The sequence below is a fragment of the Choloepus didactylus genome, chromosome 3 (assembly GCF_015220235.1).
Source record: "Choloepus didactylus isolate mChoDid1 chromosome 3, mChoDid1.pri, whole genome shotgun sequence".
Taxonomy (NCBI): Eukaryota; Metazoa; Chordata; class Mammalia; order Pilosa; family Megalonychidae; genus Choloepus; species Choloepus didactylus.
The window spans coordinates 51,329,487-51,352,150 of NC_051309.1; the positions used below are offsets into that span (position 1 = coordinate 51,329,487).

At 35.1% G+C, this 22,664-nt stretch overlaps 2 protein-coding genes across 3 annotated transcripts in view; one reads left to right on the top strand and one right to left on the bottom strand.

The window, feature by feature from the left end:
- The window catches only part of GABRB1 (gamma-aminobutyric acid type A receptor subunit beta1), a 534,121-nt gene that overhangs the window by 506,937 nt on the left and 4,520 nt on the right, over positions 1-22,664 (top strand). Inside the window, exon 9 of the mRNA XM_037829738.1 lies at positions 19,142-19,181. Coding sequence (XP_037685666.1) covers positions 19,142-19,180 — 39 coding nt within the window. The 3' untranslated portion in view covers position 19,181. The remainder of the gene's footprint in view (positions 1-19,141; positions 19,182-22,664) is intronic.
- Positions 1,873-22,068, bottom strand: COMMD8 (COMM domain containing 8). Of its 2 annotated transcripts, none has more exons than XM_037829739.1 (5): positions 21,952-22,068; positions 17,034-17,189; positions 7,710-7,862; positions 3,879-4,034; positions 1,873-2,780 (listed from the first exon to the last, which is right to left on the bottom strand). In XM_037829739.1, the coding sequence occupies exons 1-5, from the start codon at positions 22,015-22,017 to the stop codon at positions 2,760-2,762; spliced, it is 552 nt and encodes a 183-aa protein (XP_037685667.1). In that variant the 5' UTR covers positions 22,018-22,068; the 3' UTR covers positions 1,873-2,759. The 2 variants fall into 2 exon arrangements, with proteins under 2 accessions (XP_037685667.1, XP_037685668.1); XM_037829740.1 differs by lacking the exon at positions 21,952-22,068 and adding an exon at positions 21,257-21,929.

Here is a 22,664-nt window from a genome sequence, read left to right on the forward strand (position 1 = left end):
CTACAAAAAAATTTTGCCAGTAACCCTCAAAGCCATCCAGGTCATGGAAAACAAGGAAAATCTAGGAAACTGTCTGTCACAGCACAAGGTACCTAAGGAAATATAACAAGTAAACGTAATGTGATAACCTGGATGTGTTCCCTGAACAGAAAAAGAATATTAGGAAAAATTAAGGAAACCTCAATAAATTTTGGACTTCAGTTAATAATACATCAACATTAGTTCATTAATTGAAACAAATGTATCATACAAACATAAGATGTTAATAATAGGGGAAACTGGGTGTGGGGTATACGTGGACTCTGCATTATTCCCAATTTTTTCTGTAAATCTAAATGTCCTAAAAACAAAGTCTACTTACCAAGGAAAAAAGAGAGAGAAGCCACAGATTTTGAGAAAATATTTTCAAAGCATGTATCTACTAAAGGACTTGTATCCAGCATATATAAAGAACTCTCAAAACTCAATAAGAAAACAAACAACCCAATTAAGAAATGGACAACAGGTTTTAACAGATACTTCACCACAGAAGATATACAGATGGCAAATAAGCACATGAAAAGAGGATCAATATCATTAGTCATAGAGAAACGCCTGTTAAGATGACAATGAGATACCACTACACACCTGTTAAAATAGCTAAACTGTAAAGGACTGACCACATTTTTGCCAAGGATGTAGAGGAACGGGAACTCTCATATCCTGTTGGTGGGAACATAAAATAATAAAACCACTCTGGAAAATGGTTTGGCAGTTTTTTAAAGATAGACCTAAGTCCACCATATGACCCAGCCATTCCATTCTTAAAGTATTTTCTTCAAGAGAGAAGAAAGCATATATCCATACAAAGACATGCACAAGACTGCTCATAGCATTTCCAATAGCCAAAATATTGAAACAACCCACATGTCCATCAACAAGTGAATAAACAAACTCTACAACATAATATTTCTCAACAATAAAAATGAAAGAAAAAAAAATGAACTATTGATATATACACAACATGGATGGAATTCAAAATAACTATGAAAGAAATCAGACCAAAAGAGTACACACCATATGATTCCATTTATATAAAACTCTCAAAACAGCTACTAAGCTATAGTAGCAGAAGGTAGATCAGTGGTTACCTGAAGGGTAAGGGAGGGAGGGGGATTATAAAGGAAGGAACTTTCAAAGACAATGAATATGTTTACTGTCTTGACTGTGGTGATACTTTCACAGGTGTATATGTCAAAACTTATCAAATTGCATACTTTAAATATGTGCAGTTTACTGAATGCCAATTATATCTGAATAAAGTTGTTAAAAATGCTGATTCAGTGATAACTTGTGGTGAGAGGAATACTCAATAGAGCAAGATTTTCTCTTTGTCAAAGGAGGTGCTGCATGGAAGACTGGAACACAGATGATATCTCTAGCTCAGTGTTACCCAAAGTGCTGGTCTAAAAACTGTTATTGGTCCATGATGATATAAGGAACTTGCACCAGAAGGTAAATCCACTACTTCACTAAGCTCACTATTGAGTTCGGCTGATATTTTTTTTTTACAAAAAAAAACTTTCTCGATGAAAGAAACAGTATTCTGACATAAGCTTCTTATTTCATCACCAACCGGTAAGAAACAGTTCATAGACTGGCACAGTCTACAGAACACATTTTGAGTAGAATGTCTAGCTCACACCCAAATATTTATTAACCTCTCTAAGCCTGTCTTCATCTGTATGACGAGAATAGTAATAGTTATTTAGCCACCTCAAAGAATACGCTTATGCTCTAATTAGTTGTAACGCTTATATACAGCAGGCACCACTTAATTACATATTCATTATGGAGTTATGTGGCAAGTCATTTTGAAAGAATAAAGCAATATACAAAAAAAGTAAGACATTATTTATTCAGAATGCTTGTTTTAACTGAAGTTAAAAATGTCTTGTTTTCCAATGAAGTTAACATCCAAAATCACTAAATTCAATATTGAGTTTCTAACAAATATTGTATATAGTCTTATCTGATATGTGAATAGTAATATATACACTATACAATGACATCGATTCTTTTTATCAGAACATACTCTTCTAATCAGACACAGAACTGCAAGAGCAACAGCATTATTTTATTTCTTTGTGTTCTAGTACAAGATTTTAGTTTAGAATTCACAAAGAACTGTTCACATAAATTTAGAGTAGTTTTTCCTTGCTCATGTCTAAGAGCTGCTTTCTCTAACAAATTTTATATTTAAAAATTTTTCATTTTGAAATATGAAAGATACGGAATATCCTGAGTTACATATGCAACTTATACATTCTTTAAAAAATTATTTTTAAAAATATCATGAATTAATAATTAAATATCTGTAACACAAGGCCTTGCTATTCACCTACTTCTTAAAGCAATATTCAAGTACATTTGTGCTTTAAATGTTTACATTACTTTAGAACATATTTTTTGTTTTCAGTAAAACTGTACATCTACAAAGATTTCTCAAATATTCAGTAAATGAGGCAAAACAGTCATTATGAAAATATAAACTGCTATTAGAACTTTTTCATCTTTACTTCTTTTTTTTTAATGCATTTCCTGTCAATCATGTAATTTCCTGTTCTTTACAGAGGCTGATAAATTTTTATCTTTATAATCTCATCACTGTTGTTTTCTCAGCTTGGCAAAATACAGTGCAGCTTTTCTGAACACACAGTATTTGCTGTGCATATCACTGTAGCAGTGAATCTGATTGTGTTGGTATTCATCATTTCCAGTTATTTCAACTGCAGGACCACCTTTAAACACAAATTGGGTGAAAATCAGGTTATACCAGAATGATGCTGATATATGCTAAATGAAACACTGAAATCTCTGTAAGAAGAGTACAGAGAACTAATAGCAAGCAGGTACCATGCACAGTGACTGATGGCACAAGCCTACGAAGATCTATGATTCAGAGTCTTTTAATGTTTAAACTGGGCTCTATCACACACCCCCTGCAGACTTCTAGCCCCATCCAAAGCCAAGTCAAATTTGAACTACCAATTTGGTTACTGAGCATTTGGACCTGTAATCAAGGCACCAAAATGGCTGAGCACCTGTAAAGTATGGAGAGAAGCTGAAGAGTATCAGAGTTTATATAGGGTAAAGGGCCAAGAACATTGGTTAGTGGCAAGAGGTATTGGTAAGATTAACTGAATTTAATCACTGAGACTAGATCACTAGAAAACGCTGGGCACTAATGAAAGAAACATATATATATATATATATAATGAATTATTTTTATTTCTTCCCCACAGCAGCAGTTTCTATTGTTTAAATATCTTTTTTTCCTCATTTATTAAACATTACAAGTGATTACTGTTATTTAGCTACTCCTTTGTAAATGTAAATCATTCATTAGTTCTATCTTGTCTTAGACTGATTTTGCCATAACTCTAAGCCATATTTTGTCTCCCGTTGCTATAGTATTAAAAAAACAATTTTCTAGTATTTGTCCAGTTAAAATAAGACACTCTTTTTCTTCAGGATCACAGCTACTTTTTGATCATAAAAAAGATCAACTGATTTCACTGTCCCAAGGTAAAAATTTTACTTTTATCATTAATGAGCACTGAAGCAAAACAAATCCACCATTAGAACAGCACTATTAGTCTCTTAAAAAATAACTGCCTGAAAAATTATGCTCAAAACTAAATAATGGAAAGTTACAAATCATAATTAACTTACTATCTAACACTGGAGATGCAGAACAGAACAATATACCTTAATATGCCTGACATTAAATACAAGAAAAGAAGAAATATTAAAAATGAACTGAGTTTTTCTTATATTGCTTTAAAGGCATCAACATTTTAAAAATGTAAATCACACCACAAAATTAAAACAAATACCTTATTAGCTGCTTCCAAAGAATTTATTAAATTTTGAAGCTCTTCTTTACTCATTTCAACAGAATATGGTTTGACTTCACCATTTTCTTTTACATCTAGATGAAGGTTTAAAAGTGGCATTTGTAATGCAGCAATCTTGTCACTAGAAAGTACAAGCTGTTTAAAATTAGAAAAATAGTAATTAATAAATAGCAAAAAGGTCTATATTTTATTTTTTAAAACAGATTACTTTATTAATATGTCATTCCAAACATTACATAAAGTTCCAGTAAGAAGTTCAAGAGTACATTTAAGGGCTATTTTAAGAAACACTTTGGATTCCATTATTACATCAGATAAAAAAATCAATTTGAAGACTAGCCTTCATTTCTTGCTCTGATGAACAACAAAACCAAGTAGAAAAATATGAGAGGGTACTTTATAAAAAAGATATTCAGGGACTTTTTGAAGGACTCATTCCTGTTCTCTTCACTACCATACACACACAAATTGCTCAGTTATCTAATATGAGAAGTGGTGCTTTACCTTTATTAGGATCTCAAGTATTTATTGAATGAATGAATTATCCATGGAAATGGGTCTACTACTTTAAGTTATGCTTTTTCTTGAATTTTTTTTTTCAAATAAGAGCAATACTAAACATATGAAGTCCTCGTTTTATTCAGATCATGAGCCAACAGTAATTGGTACAAACACAACCCATCATAGCTACTGATCAAGTTAACGTGCCTTTATCAACCTAGTAAGAAAATGTCTATCATGTTGCAGAACTAACTCTAATCCAATAACTCACTGGGCTTCATTTACTTGCAACATAAGCCAAAAGAGAGGCTGGGACCTGCAGGTTGTACTTATTTTGCCTATGAATGAATTCCTAAGTTTGGGGCCTCAGTCCTGCTCCCTCACATTTAAAATCATTGGTAAAAAGCAGTAGCTGCAGCGTCTCCCACCCCCTTGTTAACTTGGCTGTGAAAAAGGATTTAGGCTGCAAATTTAGATAGGGGACCTTCCAAGCAAGAAACAAAAATCACTAAGAGAAGTCACACAAACAGAAACGGATTCATGGAGGAAAATAAAAAACAAAGCTTTGTTCCTAAAGCAAGCTCAATGGGACACACAAGATAAAACTACAAGCTGAAAACTCTCAAATCCCAAAGTCCACATTTCATAATCTGACCAAAATCACAGAGCAGCCATTTCTTTAAATTGAATCTTTCCAGGCAAATCATACTTTTGATGCTTTTTCAGAGTTAACTTATTCTGAATATTCCACCTAACGCAATTAAAAGTGAAAGTTGGTGAGGTCTCAAACAAGCAAATCTGTGGTGGTATTTGGCTTAGATAAAATAGGTAAAGCAAATTCCACTAAATCCTGTTAAGAAAGTTGGTTTTAAGAACCTCTTCTTCAACTCATATGTAGCAGATCTGATGATTTAGCAGCTGAAATTTAAGAAGGGAAGAGTACACTGGATATGTCATTTTTTCCTCTTATGAGTCAGCATTTAATGAGCAAAAGGTAGGGGGCAGGGACAATTTCAACTTAAGTTCTCAAATCTTTCCTCAATAAACTAAAATTTATATTTTAATTTATATTTTAAAATATGCATCAGAGCTTAATAACAGTACATAAAAAAAAGGGTACTCCTTTTGCTGTTAAGTACACAGAAAGGTAGAAGAAACATAAAGAAACTAAACCCACACCATACCAACATACATTCCTAAAATAGGAAGAGAAAGGAGAATAAATAAAAGAGAGGAAGGAGGGTAGGAAAAAGAGTCAGCAATGCAGTGGCTTAAGCAGATATCTAGAGTAGAACTATGGCTGGGAGGTAGTGAATGGGACCAATGCAGCAAAAAGCCAGAGAATTATTAAAGAAAGGTGAAGGAAAAGATACCAAGAGGATGAAAAGTCCATGTGCAAGGATAAATTTTTCTAAAAGCACTGGCAAACTCTCAGAATTAAATACACTTAGTTCATGATAAGCTATCTGCTAAACTGTTAATAAATGTTATCAAGATCCCATCTTCCATTAAGATGCCACTCTACAAAAATATTCAGCATGTTTAGCTCACACTTCATACTTTCTGTCTCCAGAGAGTATCCTAAGGAGAACGGAAGAACCAAATATTTTGATACTAATACTTTTTGAAACAAGTTTTGCAGTTGCTTTGGCAGACAGCAAATTCTTCTGGGATCTGAGCAAAGAAAAGAAAAGAAAAGAAAAGAAAGAAAGCGAAGAAAAGAAAACAACCACAATAACTGAATCCTTGTTTGGAGTGCTACCACTTGGAAAAAATTACTTGTGCAATAGAAAGGACCTCCTTCCCAAAAACCAACTTCAAAGGATCCCCCTTGTGGCACATACAGGGGGATATCTCCTCACATATCTCCTCTATTATCTCTTCAAATACAGAAGGACTCATAATACCTGAGATGTAGAAGTATCACCTTCATGTTAGCTATCTTATGGATAATCATCCTCCTCAAATATTTCTAGTAACTCGTTTCTCAGCCTATGCTTGAATATCACCAACAATGAGAAATGTGCTACCACTAGAAGGGGTTAAAATATTCTCAGTTCTCATAATTGTTAAAAAGTTTTTCCATCTTGCTACAAATGATATACCTTAGTCGTTATGTTAGTCTCTGGAGCCACAGAGCATACTCTAGCTACTCCCCCATCCACATGACTTTTAGTCCTTTAAAGTTCTATTTCTATTAGAAACCTCATGTATCACGATTTTAAGATCCTGGTCAGTCTTTTCAGTTGGGTTCCAGTTTGTTGAAATATCACTTAAGTTTGGCAGCCAGAACAAAAAAGATGAAACTAACAAAATTAACTAAAAAGTTTTAATGGTTCAAAAGAAAATATATTAAAACTATCCCTTGCTTGAAACACTGCAATTCAACAAATAAAACATAAGGCTGAATCCACATACTGCTGACTCAAGCTGCACTTTGGTAAACCAAATCAATATTCCTAAAAATGGTACAGAAGACTGTGCCAAGGCCAGAATCAGAGACCTCCTTCCTGGTTAAAATAAATCCATCTGTCTTACGATGGTTATTTATCCAGTTATGAACCCACCTAACTGTGTTACTTTCTCACATTTTTCTCCATCCTATCCACAAGGACAATGTGAGGCACTTTATCCAGGGCAATTCTGAAATCAAGAAATACAGTGTATTTGTTTTCTCCTTTTCTAATGGTCTAGGTACCCATAAAGGATGGAAGGTTGGCCTGAAGTTGTTCTTAATGAATCCTACTAATCATGAGTCTCTTTGCAAAATGTTTTTAAAGCTGCTGTTTAATAACACATTATAGAATTCTAGCCAAAAATATAATATCTTGACTAGATACACTGCTCTACTATGTTTATGACATTTAATGATTTACTAGATCCAGCTAATTAAATTTATTATCAACTCTATATTGTTATACATGGTTTGGATGATTTTAGTGTGTACTTATGCCTATGTTAATGCAAAAGGTGTAGTTTAAATTATCTTTGATGTTTACTTGGGAAAATGTACTCTCAAAATAAAAAAAAGATGTATAATATAAAAAAGAATAGTTTTTATATCAAAACAGTGAAATAAAATATATATTCATAAAAATATTCTTTCATAAATTGTAACAAATGAACCACACTAAATATATATATATATATATTCATAAAAATATTCTTTCATGAATTGTAACAAATGTACCAAACTAATGCAAGGGGTTAATAATAGGGAGGTATTGAGGAACTCTGGACTTTATCCATGATTTTCCTCTAACCTACAACTTCTCTAAAAAAAAAAAAAAAACTCAAATAGATTCTCACCTTTAATTGCCAATCAAAATCCTGCAGTTGTGCAGAGGAAATATCAACTATTTCTCCTAGCAGAGCCTGCTTGATTTCATCTTTCCTACTTTTCAAGCATTTCATGATAGCTTCTTGATGAAATGAATTCAACTGATTCAACTGCTGAGATATCTAAGAAAATAAAAATAAAGGTAAGAAAATAGCCAAACGGACTTTCTATTTAAAATATACATACTCCCATTCTCCTTTCACACACCCTTTAAAATGATAATAAAGAGAGTAAAAAAGAAATACTTCTGTAACTATGCAAAGAATAAGATGAGAATGTGTAAACAATAACAAGAGATTTTAATAAATTTCTGGAAAGGAAAAAGAAAAGGGGAAACAAAAGGGGAAAGGAAAAGAAAGGAAACAGACTGACTGATGAAGCAGCATGGAAGCCACAGTCGTGAGTACACCCAGAGAGCACTAAAGCTGGTATAGCTGTATTAATAAATCAGTCAATGTTGCCTTTAAGGCAAGAAGTATTAGAAGAAATAGAAAGGGATGGCAAAAGGGTCATTCAACAGAAAGATTTAACAACTCTAAATGTGTGTGTATCCAATAATACAGCTTCAAAATATAAAAAGCAAAGCTTGGAAGAACTAAGAAGACAAATGGATAAATCTACATTCATAATTAGAGATGTTAACACACCTCTGAGAAACTGTCAGAGGAGACAAAAAAATATCCAGCAAAGATACAGAATTGAAAAACACCATCATTCTACTTAAACTAATCAAAATATTGCATACTGCAGTCAACGTATAATACACATTATTTTCAAACACACAGGGAACATTCACCAAAATGCACAATACGCTGAGCCTCGGAGCAAGCCATGACAGATTTCAAAGGACTGAAATCATACATTTTTTATTTTTTGGCCACAGTATAAAAAAAGATAACAAAAACATATCAAAGTAACTGAAAATTAAACAACACACTACTTAAGAAAGAAAGAAAACCAACCATGCATAAACTCTTTCAGAGTTAAGGAAAAGAACTAAAATACTTCCCAATTCATTACATGAGTTCAGAGTAAAACTTGACACCTGACAAGAGCATTACAGGAAAGAAAATTCACAGGTCAGTATCACTCGAATACAGATGCAAACATCCTAAATAAAATATTGGTAAATCAAATCAAGAGATACATAAAAAAGATAATACCTCATGACCAAGTGGGGTTTATTCTGGCATTGCAAGGCTAGTTTAACATTCAAACAACAATGCATTGACCACATTAATAAAATAAAAGAGAAAAAATAATTCAGAAAAAAATTTGAAAAAATTGCAATACCCATGGTAAAAATTCACAGTAAAGTAGGAATTACAAGAAACTTCTTCAATATGATAATGAATACCTATAAAATCATACAGCTAACATATTGAATGGTGAAACAGTAAACACTTATTTCCTACGGTCAGGACAAGACAAGTGTCTACTAACACCACTTTATTTCAGCACTATACTGAAGGTGTTTTCCAGTGCAATAAGGCAAGGAAAAAAAATAAAAATAAAAGGTATTAAATTGGAGGGGAGGCTGTATTATCCATAGATGACACGAATGCAAATATAAAAAACCTCAAAGACTCTACAAACCATTAGATGTAGTAAATAAATTTAGAAAGGCTGCTGGATACAGAACAAACATACAAAAATAAACTGTATTTCTACATACTGGCAATAAATAAGTGGAAAACAAATTAAAGAACATCAAAATCATCAATTACCAAGAAATAAATCTAACAAATTATTTGCAGGACCTCTAGGCTAAAAATTACAAAATATTAAAGAGAGAAATTAAAGACAATATAAATAAATGGAGGGTCACTCCACATTCATGGATTGAAAGACTCAATTTTGTTAAGATGTCAATTCTCCCCCAAACAATTTAGCAATTCAAGGCAATCCCAATCAAAATCCTTATGGGGTTTTTAGTTGCAACTGATCAGTTGATTCTAAAATGCACATGAAAATACAAAGGCAGCAGCATGAGGCTGAAAGTCTGCTAATAGATATCAAGACTTAACTAATGGAATAAATAAAGAGTCCCCACATATATATGGTCACCTGATTTACAGGGAAGGCAGCATAGCAATTCAGTGAGGCAAGATAAATGGGGCTCGGTCATCTGGATTTTCATGTGGAAAAATCTAAACTTGAGCCATACACAAATATTAATTCAAAATGCACACGTAAGTGCTAATTCAAAATAATCAGTGATACAAATGTGAGAACTAAGGCAATCAAGCTTCTAAAAGAAAATGCAAAAGAATCTTCTTGATGCTGGCACACACAAATATTTCTTAAAAAGTATATTAAAAGCACTAAACCAAAGTGATTTACAGATTCAATGCAATCCCAATCAAAACTCCAAGACCTCTTCTTTGCAGAAATGTTAAAGCCAATCATCAAATTTATAAAGAAGAATAAGGAGCTCCAGACAGACAAAGCCATCTTGAAAAAGAAGAACCAAGTTGGAGGACTCACACTTTCTGATCTTATAACTTATTACAAAGCCACAGTAATCAAAACAGCATGGTACCTGCACAAGGACAGATATATAAACCAATAAAATTGAACTGAGAATTCAGAAATCAACCCTCACATTTATGGCCACCTAATTTTTAACAAGGGTGCCAAGTCTACTCAATTCAAAAAAGAACGGTCTCTTCAACAAATGCTGCCAGGAAACCTGGATGTCCATAGGCAAAAGAACGAAGGTATACTCCTACATCACACCATATATAAAAATCAATTCAAAATGGATCAAAGACCTAAATGTAAGAAGCAAAATTATAAAACTCCTGTAAGAAAACATAGGGAAATATTTTCAAGATCTTGTATTAGGCATTGGTTTCTTAGACTTTATACCCAAAGTATGAGCAACAACAACAAAAACAGATAAATGGAATCTCATCAAAATTAAAACCTTTTGGGCATCAAAAAACTTCATCATGAAAGTAAAAAGACAACCTACATAGCAGATAGTGGACTGCCAGCACATCCCTTCCCTTCTGCCCTGAGCATATGTAAACTTCCACTGGAGACTGTCTGCCTCAAGTATGCATGTTTTATGACTCAGTGCACTCCCACTGGTATATCTGTTCCTGGTGGGGAGGGAATAGGGTCCCTCAATTACAGCACACAAGAGACAATGAGAGGGAAGAGGGGTACACATAGACATCTCCCTGAGTTGCCTGGGAAGGGGAAGCTGCTGGCTGCGGGGACCAACGCCCACTAGTGAAGCCTCTTCTCTATGTGAGTAAACATTGTTCCATCCAAAAAACAAACAAACAACAAAAAAAAAACATTAGACAACCTATAATATGGGAGAAAATAATATATATATTAATATGTAGATTGGTACAACATTGTGAATGTAATCAACAGCACTTAATTATATATTTGAATGTGGTTAAAAGAAGAACTTTCAGGTTGTATATATGTTACTAGAATAAAAATTTTTAAAAAACATCATCATAGATCTGTGTAACACACACAGCGAACCCGAATGTAAACTGTGGACTAGAGTTAATAAATTATAATGTTATTATTTCATCAGTTGAACAAATGTACCCAGTAATACAAGGTGTTAAAATAGGGGAGTTATATGGGACTCTGTACTTTCAGCATGATTTTTCTGTAAATCTACAACTTTTCTAATTTAAAAAAAAAAAAAACACTAAACCATCAAAAGAAGTACTGACAAACTGGATTTGAATAAACTTCAGAATTTCTGTTCACCAAAAGATCCCATAAAGAGAGTGAAAACACCAGTCACACAATAGAAAATATTTAAAATACATCTATCTGTCAAGAAACTCATATCCAGAATATATGAAGAATTCCTCCAAGTCATCATGACAAATACAGCTCAATTTTTAAAAAAAGTGGGCAACTTATATAAATATCAAAAATGATTACTGACAAAGGTGCAGCAGCAATTCAGTAAAAGGATAGCCTTTTCAACAAACAATTCTTAAAACAATTGATATCCATAGAGCAAAAAAAAAAAAAACCTTGAAGTAGACATCACACCTTATACAAAAATTCACTCAAAATGCATCACAAACTTAAAAAGAAAATATAAAAATTAAATCTGTTAGAAAAATTCATAGTAGAAAATCTTCGGGACCTAGGGCTAAGAGAAGAATCTTTATACTTGACACCAAAAGTATGATCTATAAAAAAAATTGATAAATCTAATCTTATCAAAATTAAAAACATTTTTACAAAAGATACTGTTAAGATGAAGAAAATACAGGTCATAGACTGGTAGAAAATATCTGCAAGCCACATAACAACAAAGATTTTATCTAGAATATATAAATAACTCTCAAAATTCAACAGTTAAAAAACACAATCCAATTAGAAAATGGGCAAAGACACTATGAGACATTTCACTGAGTATATAAGGATGGCAAATAAATTAATGTGAAAAAATGCTTAATATATTAGTTATTAGGAAAATTTACATTGAAACTATAATGAGATTAATATTTTATTAGATCAGGTAAAATAAAAAATGGTGTTACTAACAAAGGCTGGCAAGGACACAGAAAACTGGATCACTCATATACTGATGGTGGGAATGTAAAATAGTACAGCCACTGAAAAATAATCTGGCAGTTTCTTTTAAAACTAAATATGCACTCACTATACAACTCAGCAATTGTACTCTTGGTCACTTATTGCAGAAAAATGATAACTTATATTTTCACAAAAACCTGTAGAGAAATCTTCATAGCCGGTTTATTCATAATAACCAAAATCTGGAAACAACCCAAATGTCCTTCAATGGAAGAATCCATGGAATAGTACTTGGCAATAAAAAGAACAAACTTGATACATGTAATAACCTGGATGGGTCTCAAGGGAATTATGTTGAAGGAAAAAAGCTAATCTCAAAAGATTCCATATGGTATGATTTCATTTACATAACATTAGTGAAATGACAACATTACAGAGATGGAACAGATTAGTGGTTGTCTCAGGTTAGGAATGGGGGATGGGATAGAGGAGGTTTATAAAAGGGTAGCAGGAGGGATCAGTGATGCAACTGTTCTGTATCTTGATTGTGGTATTAGTGTCAATTTCTTCATTGTCATATTGTACTATGTTCACCATAATGTAAGATGTTATCACTGAGTAAAGGGTACATAAGATCTCTCTGTATTATTTCTTCCAACTGCAGGTGCATCTACAATTTATCAAAATAAAAAATTCAATTTTAAACAAAGTGGGGCAAAAGATCTGAATAGGTACGTAACAAAAAAGAAAATCCAAGAGGGAAAAAATGAAAGTGTACTTGATATCATTACTCATCAGAGAAATGGAAATTTAAACTACAATTAATTACTTTACAACTTACCAGAATGGCTAAAATTGAAAGGACTGACAATACCATGTATTGACAAGGATATGGAGAACTAGAACTCTCATATGTTGTTGTGTAAATTCGTACAATTATTTTGGAAAAATATTTGGCAGTATATTTTAAAGGTAGGTACTTTTAACCCCCATGACAGAGAAAGTCCACTCCTGTGTATAACCAACAGAAATGTGTGTTGATAGCCACCAAAAGACATCCACAAGTATGTTCCTGTAATAACTAGTCTAAAAACCAACCAAATGTCTATCAATAGCAGAATATATACAAAAATTATGTAACACTAAACAGTAATAAAAAGACAGAATTATGAATCATATATGATGTTAACTGAATTAACAGATTTATAATGTCTCAAAACATTTGTTTCCCATACACCCTTTCTAAAGACACTATTGGAGGCTGTGCTCCACACCAAAATGAGGAAACAAATAAGAAAGTGAAAGCCATGGAAAACAGGAAGCAAAAGATTCAAAAGGAGAGTGGTGGAGGGAATCCCCATAATGATGGTAAGGGGAGATCCAGGATGATAATTCTTCATCAGATATAAAGAGGAATTATTCCAGTTGAAACCGATCAGAAGGTTCTGGAAAGACTTCTTCAGGAGGAAGAAAATGAAATCGTATCTAATGCTTCTGAACATTTAGAGAGCAAATTTAAATAAGTGAAAAGTTTGGGGTCGAATAAAGAACAAGGACACATAAAACTAAGCAAACAAAAAAAGACATTAATTTCACAGAAAACAAAAAGTCGTGCAGAAATGGAAAAAACAATTTGCTATATGACTATTTTGTACATAGCATTTGCAAAGTCATTAGAATGAACACAATAAACATAATTATACCCTAACTGTTGTTAGATTTATATTAGGAAAATAGGGAAATGGCAAGTGTGGGGAAAGCAAAGGGAGCTTTTAAATACTCATCTTCCACTGTTGGAAGTCAAAAGATACAATCTAAAAGTGAGAAAAAAATCAAGCAACAGCAATGTAAGAAGTTATTTAGAAATGTGGAGACGAATGCTGAAATTACCAGCTAAGAGATATGGCAATGGTTACTTCTGAAGTAGGAAAAATGTAGGCAGAGAAGTGTGGAACTGTTGTTTTGGGTAATAAATCTCATCTAATTATTTGTTCCTTAATTATAAAGTTTTCATAACTTTGATTAAAAAAATCAAAACAAAAAAATCTAAAGGGATTACGCAGTTCAGCTAAACTGCTGAATACGAGATCAAAATTCAAAAACCAATTTCATTCTTACACACTAGCAACCACACAAAAAAGTAATCACTAAAGTGAACCATTTAAATGCCACAAAAACTCAAATATAAGATATGTAAGACTAACGTGAAAAAAATGATAAAACATTTTAAAACAAATATAACAAATTGAAAAATATACCACTTCAAAGACTTAACATCTAATGGTAATTATCCCAAAATTAATCCATCAATCCAATGCAGTACCAACCAAAATCCCAACAGGAAGGAACTTAAAAAAATACATGCCTCTGTCACCTTACCTCCTCGGAGAGGCCTTCCCTCTCTACCTACCTAAAACATCCTAACCTCCCTACCCCTGAGGCTCAACTCACTCTATCCACTAACTGCAGTTTATTTTTCTTCATATTCCTTATCTTTACCTGATATTATATTTTATTTTGTTAGCTGTCTCCAACCCCAGTGGAATATAAATTACGCTGTATTCCTAGCATCTAGCAAAATACCTGACATACAGCAGGTGCTCAATAAATTATTTAGTAAAATGAATGAATGAATAGGAAAGAATAAAGGGCAAAGAACAGCTAAAATAATCTTGAAGAAAGGAGACTGAGGAGAGAGAAAATCTGCCTTGCCAGATACAAAGACTACTATAAAGCTACAGCAATAAGAGTATTACATTGATAGGGAGAAGAACACAACTCAAAGCTGTGGTGGACTAGTGGCATCAGGAGCCCAATTTTTCACACTTATCCTATATCCACACCTTCTGACAGTGCCCTTCTTCATGCCAGGCGTGGCTTTGTGACTTGCCGTGGCCAAGGAAACAGCAGTAAGCTTGACGTAAGCAAAAGCTTGGAAGGGCTTACACATCCTGCTTGCTCTCTGGGTACCATGTCACCATGAAATCAAGTCAGGCTAGCCTGGATGGAGGCAGGAGAGATTTGCGGAGGAAGCTGAATCATCATCCCAGCTGAGGCCATCCCAGGGCAGCCAGCCTCCAGCCAATCTCTCACTGACTTCAGATGAATGAGCAAACCAAGTCAAGAACAGCACTGCCAACCAACCCATAAATATTTTAAAATAATAAATGACTGCTATTTTAATCCAGTAAATCTGGGATGGCTGGTCACACATTAATAGTTAACTGTTAACTATTGTTGAGAGTTTGGTATATGACAGAGGTTAACACTTTATATTAGTGGAAAAAGATGAAAATATTTTTTAAATAGTGCTGAAACAACTGGTCATCTAAAAGATAAAAATAGATTACATTCTCATACTATCCATAAAAACAAATCCCAGATGAATTAAAAATCTACATGTAAAAAACAAAACTATAAAATGTTTAGAAGAAAACATAATAGATCATCTTTACAACAATGAGATAAGAATTTCTTAAAATAAGGAAAAAAACATGCACAACTCTAAAACACAAATAAAGTTGACGACATTAAAATTAAAAATGTCTATGTCAAAGATGCCGTAAACAATGGAGAAAGATAAACAATAGATTAGAAGAACAGATATAGAACACATATAAGAAAGGACTGGAACCCAAGATATATAGAGAAATCATGGCAGTAAGAATAGACAAACAACCCAATAGAAAAATGAGGAAAGAACAGGAATTGGCAAATTAAGAGGAAGCTTCCAGAATGGCTAACAAACATAATATCTAAGTTACTCAAACTCACAGGTAACGAAGAAAATGCAAATCAAAACAATAAAATATTTCAAACACATGAGATTAGATAGAATAACTAAATCAGAGAGCACTAAGTATTAGTGAGACTTTTGGGGAAAAAGAATTAGCCAATTTTAAGTGAGGATGTTAATTGTTTCATCCATTTTAAAAAGCAGTTTGCTAAAACCTAGTGAAGTTAAAGACAAGGATAAGCTATGACCCTGGAAATTCATGTTACGGTATCTACCCTAGGGAAGCTGTCCTCTATCTACACAAGGAGACATGCACAAGAATGTTTGTACCAGCACTATTTGTAACAGTGAAAAAAAGATAATAAGCTCAGTAGGGAAAAAGATAAATAAATCCTACTTAATTCCTATAATAAAATGCAAGAGTTGAAATACATGATATAGATCCATATCTTATAAGAATAATCTAAAACACAATGTTGCATGAAAAAACAATTTGCAAATGGATACATATGTTATCCTTTACAAGTTATGCATTTAAACACCCCCAAAAGTGTATATATTATTTAAGGTGCAAGCATACATACAATATAGAAGTCCAAAAGAAACACACCAACTTCAAGAGAGTAATGATCTCTGGGGAGGGTGGGAGATTGGGGTGGGGTATTTAACTCTATTATATTGCTTTACTTTCAAAAACAAACAAAAAGCCTGAAATACAAAAAAACAAATATTAACTGCTATTTAATTATGGTAATGGGAATATGAGTGTCTATTACACTATTTTCTGTTTTCTTCTTTATGCTTTAAATGTTTCACAATTTAAAAAATAAACAACACCAAAAACAAAACTACAAAAACTCACAACTTCCACAATCATAATCCATTTAAACATCATTATTGAGGTTTTTGCTTATATAATATATAATTACTGATAACAGCCCTCAGATTACATACAAATAAGGTCAATTTAATAAAAAAATCTGAACATGGGTTTATCATAAGGGAAAGAAATTTGGAGTGAAGTTACCTCTTCATCAGATAAATTTTTACCAACTATAGCTTTGAAAAATTTGATAATATCTTCCAGAACATGCATCCATTCTGTTGAATCCCAAACACTGTGATAATCCTGGTAGAGAGGATAAGCCCGGCCACAAATGCCATCAATTATTTTGTGAAGGAGCTAAAGAGGAAAAACGAAACAAATGTAATTAATCTAATTATAAGTAAGATTATAAAAAGATTTATTTTCCTTGTAGCAAGCAAATATTATTATGAGAAGCTCATGTTATCTACAACAGCAGCTCAGGTCAAAATGTAATTATTTTTAAAATTATTCATATTAATTAAAAATTAGAGCCCCACAAAAATCCCAGATTTTCTTATTATTATGTCTACCTCCAGAAAGCAAAAATAATGCTATAGATACACTACTGTATCTTCAATGTTCCTGAAAGGAAGATGGCAAGTATAAAAGTTGTACCTCAAGATTCCTTAGCAATAGCATTTATACCAACTATCAAACACAGGATTTGACTTTAAAAAAAAAATAAAATAAATAAGCGTTCCTTATGGAGAGGTTAAAAAAAAAAAGCATTTATAGATTCAGTGACTCCCCTGGAATCTGTCCAAGTCAAACCATCTAAGTTTAGAGTAAGGACTTTTACTACAGATCAAAAAAATTTTTTTTTTGCTTTATCTCTCTTTCAGACATTCATACTTGCTTCTTTGACCCACTCCCAGAAACCCCTCAGTACCTTTCTCTTCCTTTTTTACATTCCTTTCTCTCTACCCTACCTTAATAACAGCAACAGAAATCCTAATACATACAATTGAACACAGTGACTAAGATTATGGATTCTGGATTGTATAGATCCAAGGAGCAGGCAAAAGCCTGCCTTTCACATCACATAGCTTGGCACATGCCTGTACATATACAAAGCACTTAAAAATTGCTAGCCACTAATATCATTATTATCATTATTACTACTACTCTACTACCACTACTATTATTAAGATCCATGCTGTGGCAGTTTGGAACTGTTACATACTCCAGAAAGGCCATGTTCTCTTAATCCATTCTTGTGGTGCAGACCTATTGTGGGTGGGACCTTTTGATCGGGTTGTTTCAGTTGAGATATGACCCATCTCATTCAAGGCGGGTCCTAATCCTTTACTGGGGTCCTTTATGAGAGGATAAAAGACAGAGACATTTGGAGAGAGTTTAGAAAAAGAGAAATGCCCCAGACATGCTAACAGAGGACCCACAGAAGCTCAAAGAGAAAGCCACTGAAACCAGGAGCTGAAAGCAATGAATCCTGGGAGTGAAGGACCAGCAGATGCCAACCATGTTGCCTTGCTATCTGATAGAGGAACCCTGGATGCCAGCAACCTTTCTTCAGAGGAGGTATCCTCTTGCTGATGGTTTAATTTGGACATATTCACAGCCTTAAACTGTAACTTGTAACTTAATAAATCCCCATTGTTAAAAGCCAACCCATTTCTGGTATACTGCATTCTGACAGCTTTAGCAAACCAAAACACATGCCTTCAACAAATATTAGAACTGGGTACATATTATGCCAGGTACTGTTCTAGGAAAATGATTAATAGAGTTATCTCTCTCAGAGAACACTGTGTCTTAAAAGAATAAGCGTCTTTGACTCCAAATTACTTGGAGACATTTTCTTAGCACCAAGTGTTCAAACTCTTTTCTCCTGGACCATACTCCACTGCATTTTAAGCAATAATACCTGCTCTACCATATTCCACACAGTAGAAAAGAGTTGAGCAACTGGTGATTCCACTTTCAAACAGTGGCTAAAGCACTCTACAAAACGGAATTTTTTACTACCATAAAATCAACTAACACATCAATTTTAAGTTCATTCCAAATTCTCTACACATATGCCACCTTATCTCATACTGCTCCCAATGCTCTTTGGTAACTCATAATTCTTAAAGTAAAACCCAAAACTCTAAAACACAAAACAGAAAAATGAAAGTGCAAACTTTTTTGGATTGTAAATGCATTTCACTCATTCACAAATATTTAATGAGCATTTCATTCCAGTTATTAAAGACAATGAAAATGCAGAGGAAAAAAATTATAATAGCTATCATCTACGGCCCTAGGTACCAAGCACTGCTTTGATCCTCACTACAACACTATGAGGTAGGTATTGTTAATATTCCCATTTTACATATGAGGAAGCAGGATAAATAAGGTAAGGCCCTACCATAACAGTTTTAGTCCATTGGAGAAAAGCAGACATTCAAATAAATGCAATTTAGAATGTTAGAGGCTATAATAGAAGATTTTAGAAAGTGCCAAGGAGCACAGAGAGAAAGCAGGGAAAAAAGTAAGTCATAAAAGGATGAGTAGTGAAGCCAGGCAAATGAGGGAGAGGAAGGGCACTTCTAATCACAAGCACCTGCATGGGCAAAGGATGAAAGTGCCAAGCCATATGGCTTGTTTTCCGGAATAGCAAGCAATTTGGGAGGGTGGGGACAATTAGGAGACAAGGAAAGAGAGGCGGGTAGGGGCCAGATCATAAAGGGCCTGCGTTCAATGCAAACAAGCCTAGGCTTCGTCCTGTGCTCAATAGGGAAGCAACATATTTACATTTGCATTATTTTTCCATAGGTTTGGCAACAGGGTGGAAGAGATGAGGAGAGAAGAGGGAAGAAGGGAGGAGGAAACCAAAGGCCTCATCTTCAGTTTGCCCAAGCAACAGATTATGAGGGCCTCAAAATGGAGGCAGAAAGGATGTAAAAGGAATGTGGAAAGGAGGAGCCACAGATGACTCCCAGAATTTCAGGCTGAGTGATTGGATAAGTGATGGTTCCACAAACCAAAACAAGGCTACAGGTGGAATAGTTTGTTGGGAAAGACAAGTTCAGCCAAGATATACTGAATTTGAGGTACAAGTAGTATATCCAAGCAGAAGCCTGATATTTAGGGAATAGAGTTTGACTGGACCTTGAAATTTCAGGGTCATCAGCATATATAGTAATAAAGGTTTGGGGAATTATCTAAGAAATAGGTAGCATGAAGAGAGGAAGGGCAATACAAAATTCAGTAATCTGCCACTTACTGGCTTGATGTCCTCGGACAAGTTACTCAACTCCTCTCCCTACATCTCAATTTCCTCATTTATACAAGGAGAGAAAAGAATTAAGGTTTTTTTTGTTGGTTCTGACTGGAGCAAATATGGTTAATTTCCTTCCGTCTCCCTACCCTTCCCACGCAATTGGCAAGGCTGCTTACCACATATCTCTCTATCACCTAATATAGGCTAAGCCCCTCCTCCCCAATCTTCACCCATTTTAAGTAGAACAGAATTGGCACCTATACAAAGCTGCCTCCCTTTTACACTAAAGGCAGCCCACCAAAGCTTGGGATCCAGCTTACCCGCCCACTGACAAAGCTGAATATGGCAGGCATTCATTCATTCCCTCCCTCAAAACAACTGATTCAGCCAGATAACAGAGCTAAAGAACTGGGTATATAAAACTCAGCAAAACAAAGTATCTACCCTGAAGCAGTTCAGAAGAGTCAGTGAGTCTAGAGGCAAGAAGACTCAGTTAAAATTCTATATTCAAAGAAGATTTCTTGAGGTCTGAATTGTTAGGGGGTTAACATATTAATTACAATAATGTGACTGTCAGTAGTGTGAAGGCAAATAGACCCTAGGCTCCCAGAGTTTACACTGAAGTTACTTTTGCATATACTGGTTTATTTTATCCACTGGGTTTTCTTCCTTTCACAGGCAAGATAACGCTATCATGTCCTTACCGTCTCCACATTTTTCTCATCTTTCAAACTTCCCAACATTTTGCTGCTGCCCCAAGCAATACTTTAAATTCCCAGTGCCTTTGTTATTAAGTCTAAACACACGGGCATGACATACAGAGCACTGAGCAACCTGACTCTTGCCAACTTCTCCAGTTTGGTCTCGGCTCCTCACTTCCGGCACTAAATTCCAGCATTAAACAACTAATAGCAAGTTCAACACTCCCAGGCCCTTCAATGAACCTGTTATTTCCTCCGCCTGTTGGTTTTTTCCCTCCCAGCTTTCCCTCTAGCCAGACTGGTCTCTACTCATCCTTCAGAACTCAGTCTAGAAATCTAGATGTTCCCTTGTCCCTTCAAAGCTGTGCTGCCACCCTTTCACATGCTCATTACTGGATAACTCAGTTTGGTTCCCCTATTAGCAAGCTCCACCAAGGTTACGTGGCCTCACTCACCATTTAACCTTATTCAGAGCACTTTGTGGACTTCAATGAATAGCTGGCTGAACAAATGAATATAGCTGCTTTTTTCAGATCCTCACAAGCCAGATTCCTTCTTATCCTCAAGGTGTCAACCTGTATGTCAGCTCCTGGGGACAGGTCATCTCGAACCACCCTAAATGAAGTCTCTTATTTGGCTTCCTTCGTGGAACTTAACGTTTTTTCGCCGCCGTCCTCAAGGGGGCAGAGTCTGCTTCTGCCTAAAACATCACGGTATTCCCCCAGCACCCAGCACTGTGCCTGTTGCACTGGAAGGCTTAGGGAAGTGTGCGTTGAATGAATGAAATGTTGTGAAAAGGCTGCAAACCACGGACTCTACGTCACAGGCTTTCAAAAACTACATGGCGACTCCAATCCCCAGTCCAGGGTCCAATTCCCAGCCCAGGATCACCGGGTTCCGCACCGCGCGTGAAAGCTGGTGAACCGCCCCCGTCTGGGCGAAACCAGCTGAGGAACCAGCAATTCCAAGCCGGGGTGAAAAGGCGGCGATCCAGAGGCCTCCTCAGTTCCCCAAGTGAGGCAGGGTCCGGCTACCCGAAATCACGCCCCTTCCCCCTTTCTTGGGGAGCCCGAACGGGCGCACCCGCCCTGACCCGCGCGCCAGGCAGCCGGGGAACTCCGACGCGCGCTGCCGTCCACGCCCTCCTCACCTGCAGGCCCAGCTCGGCAGGCAGCTTCTGCAGCCGCCACAAGGGCGTCCCCTCTTCCGGCTCCATCCCCAGTGCGAGGAGGCCTCGGTCACGTGACCACGCCCGTCTCTCCAGTTTCGCAAGGGCTCTCCCACGTGACTTCTCCTGTGGGTTGGGCGGGGTGGGAGGAGGAGAGACGCAGAGGTCCTGGTGCGCCTGCGCAGAGACAGCTGCTATGATCTTTGTGACAGGAAAATACTTTTCCACGTGGTGGGGCATTGCTTAACCCTTCAGGCTATTATTTGGAAGGCAGATTTGCAAATCAACCCAGTTTGCAGCTTTCTCAGAGCTCTGTTAACTTTCTCTACACTCTATAGAAAACCGTTTAATTAAGGATGCCCATATAGTTGGTTGCGCAGGGGGCCATTATCTTGGAGTTTTAACTTACGTCTCTTAATAAAAAGTGTCCTGTTAGGGAAGGTAAATTAAGAATTTACTGTGTGCAAGTCTCTTTATATGGATTCTCCTAAAAAGCAGGTACTTTTTTTACCCATATTTTACAGATAATAAATATGATCAGAGAAGTCACAGGGGTTGCCAGATTAAACACACAAAAAAATGGGGGATGACCAAATTAAATTTGAAATTTAATTCAAATTCAGGTAAACAACTAATTTTTTTTGTGTGTAAGTATGTCTTAAATATTACATAGGACATACACTAAAAAAATGTAT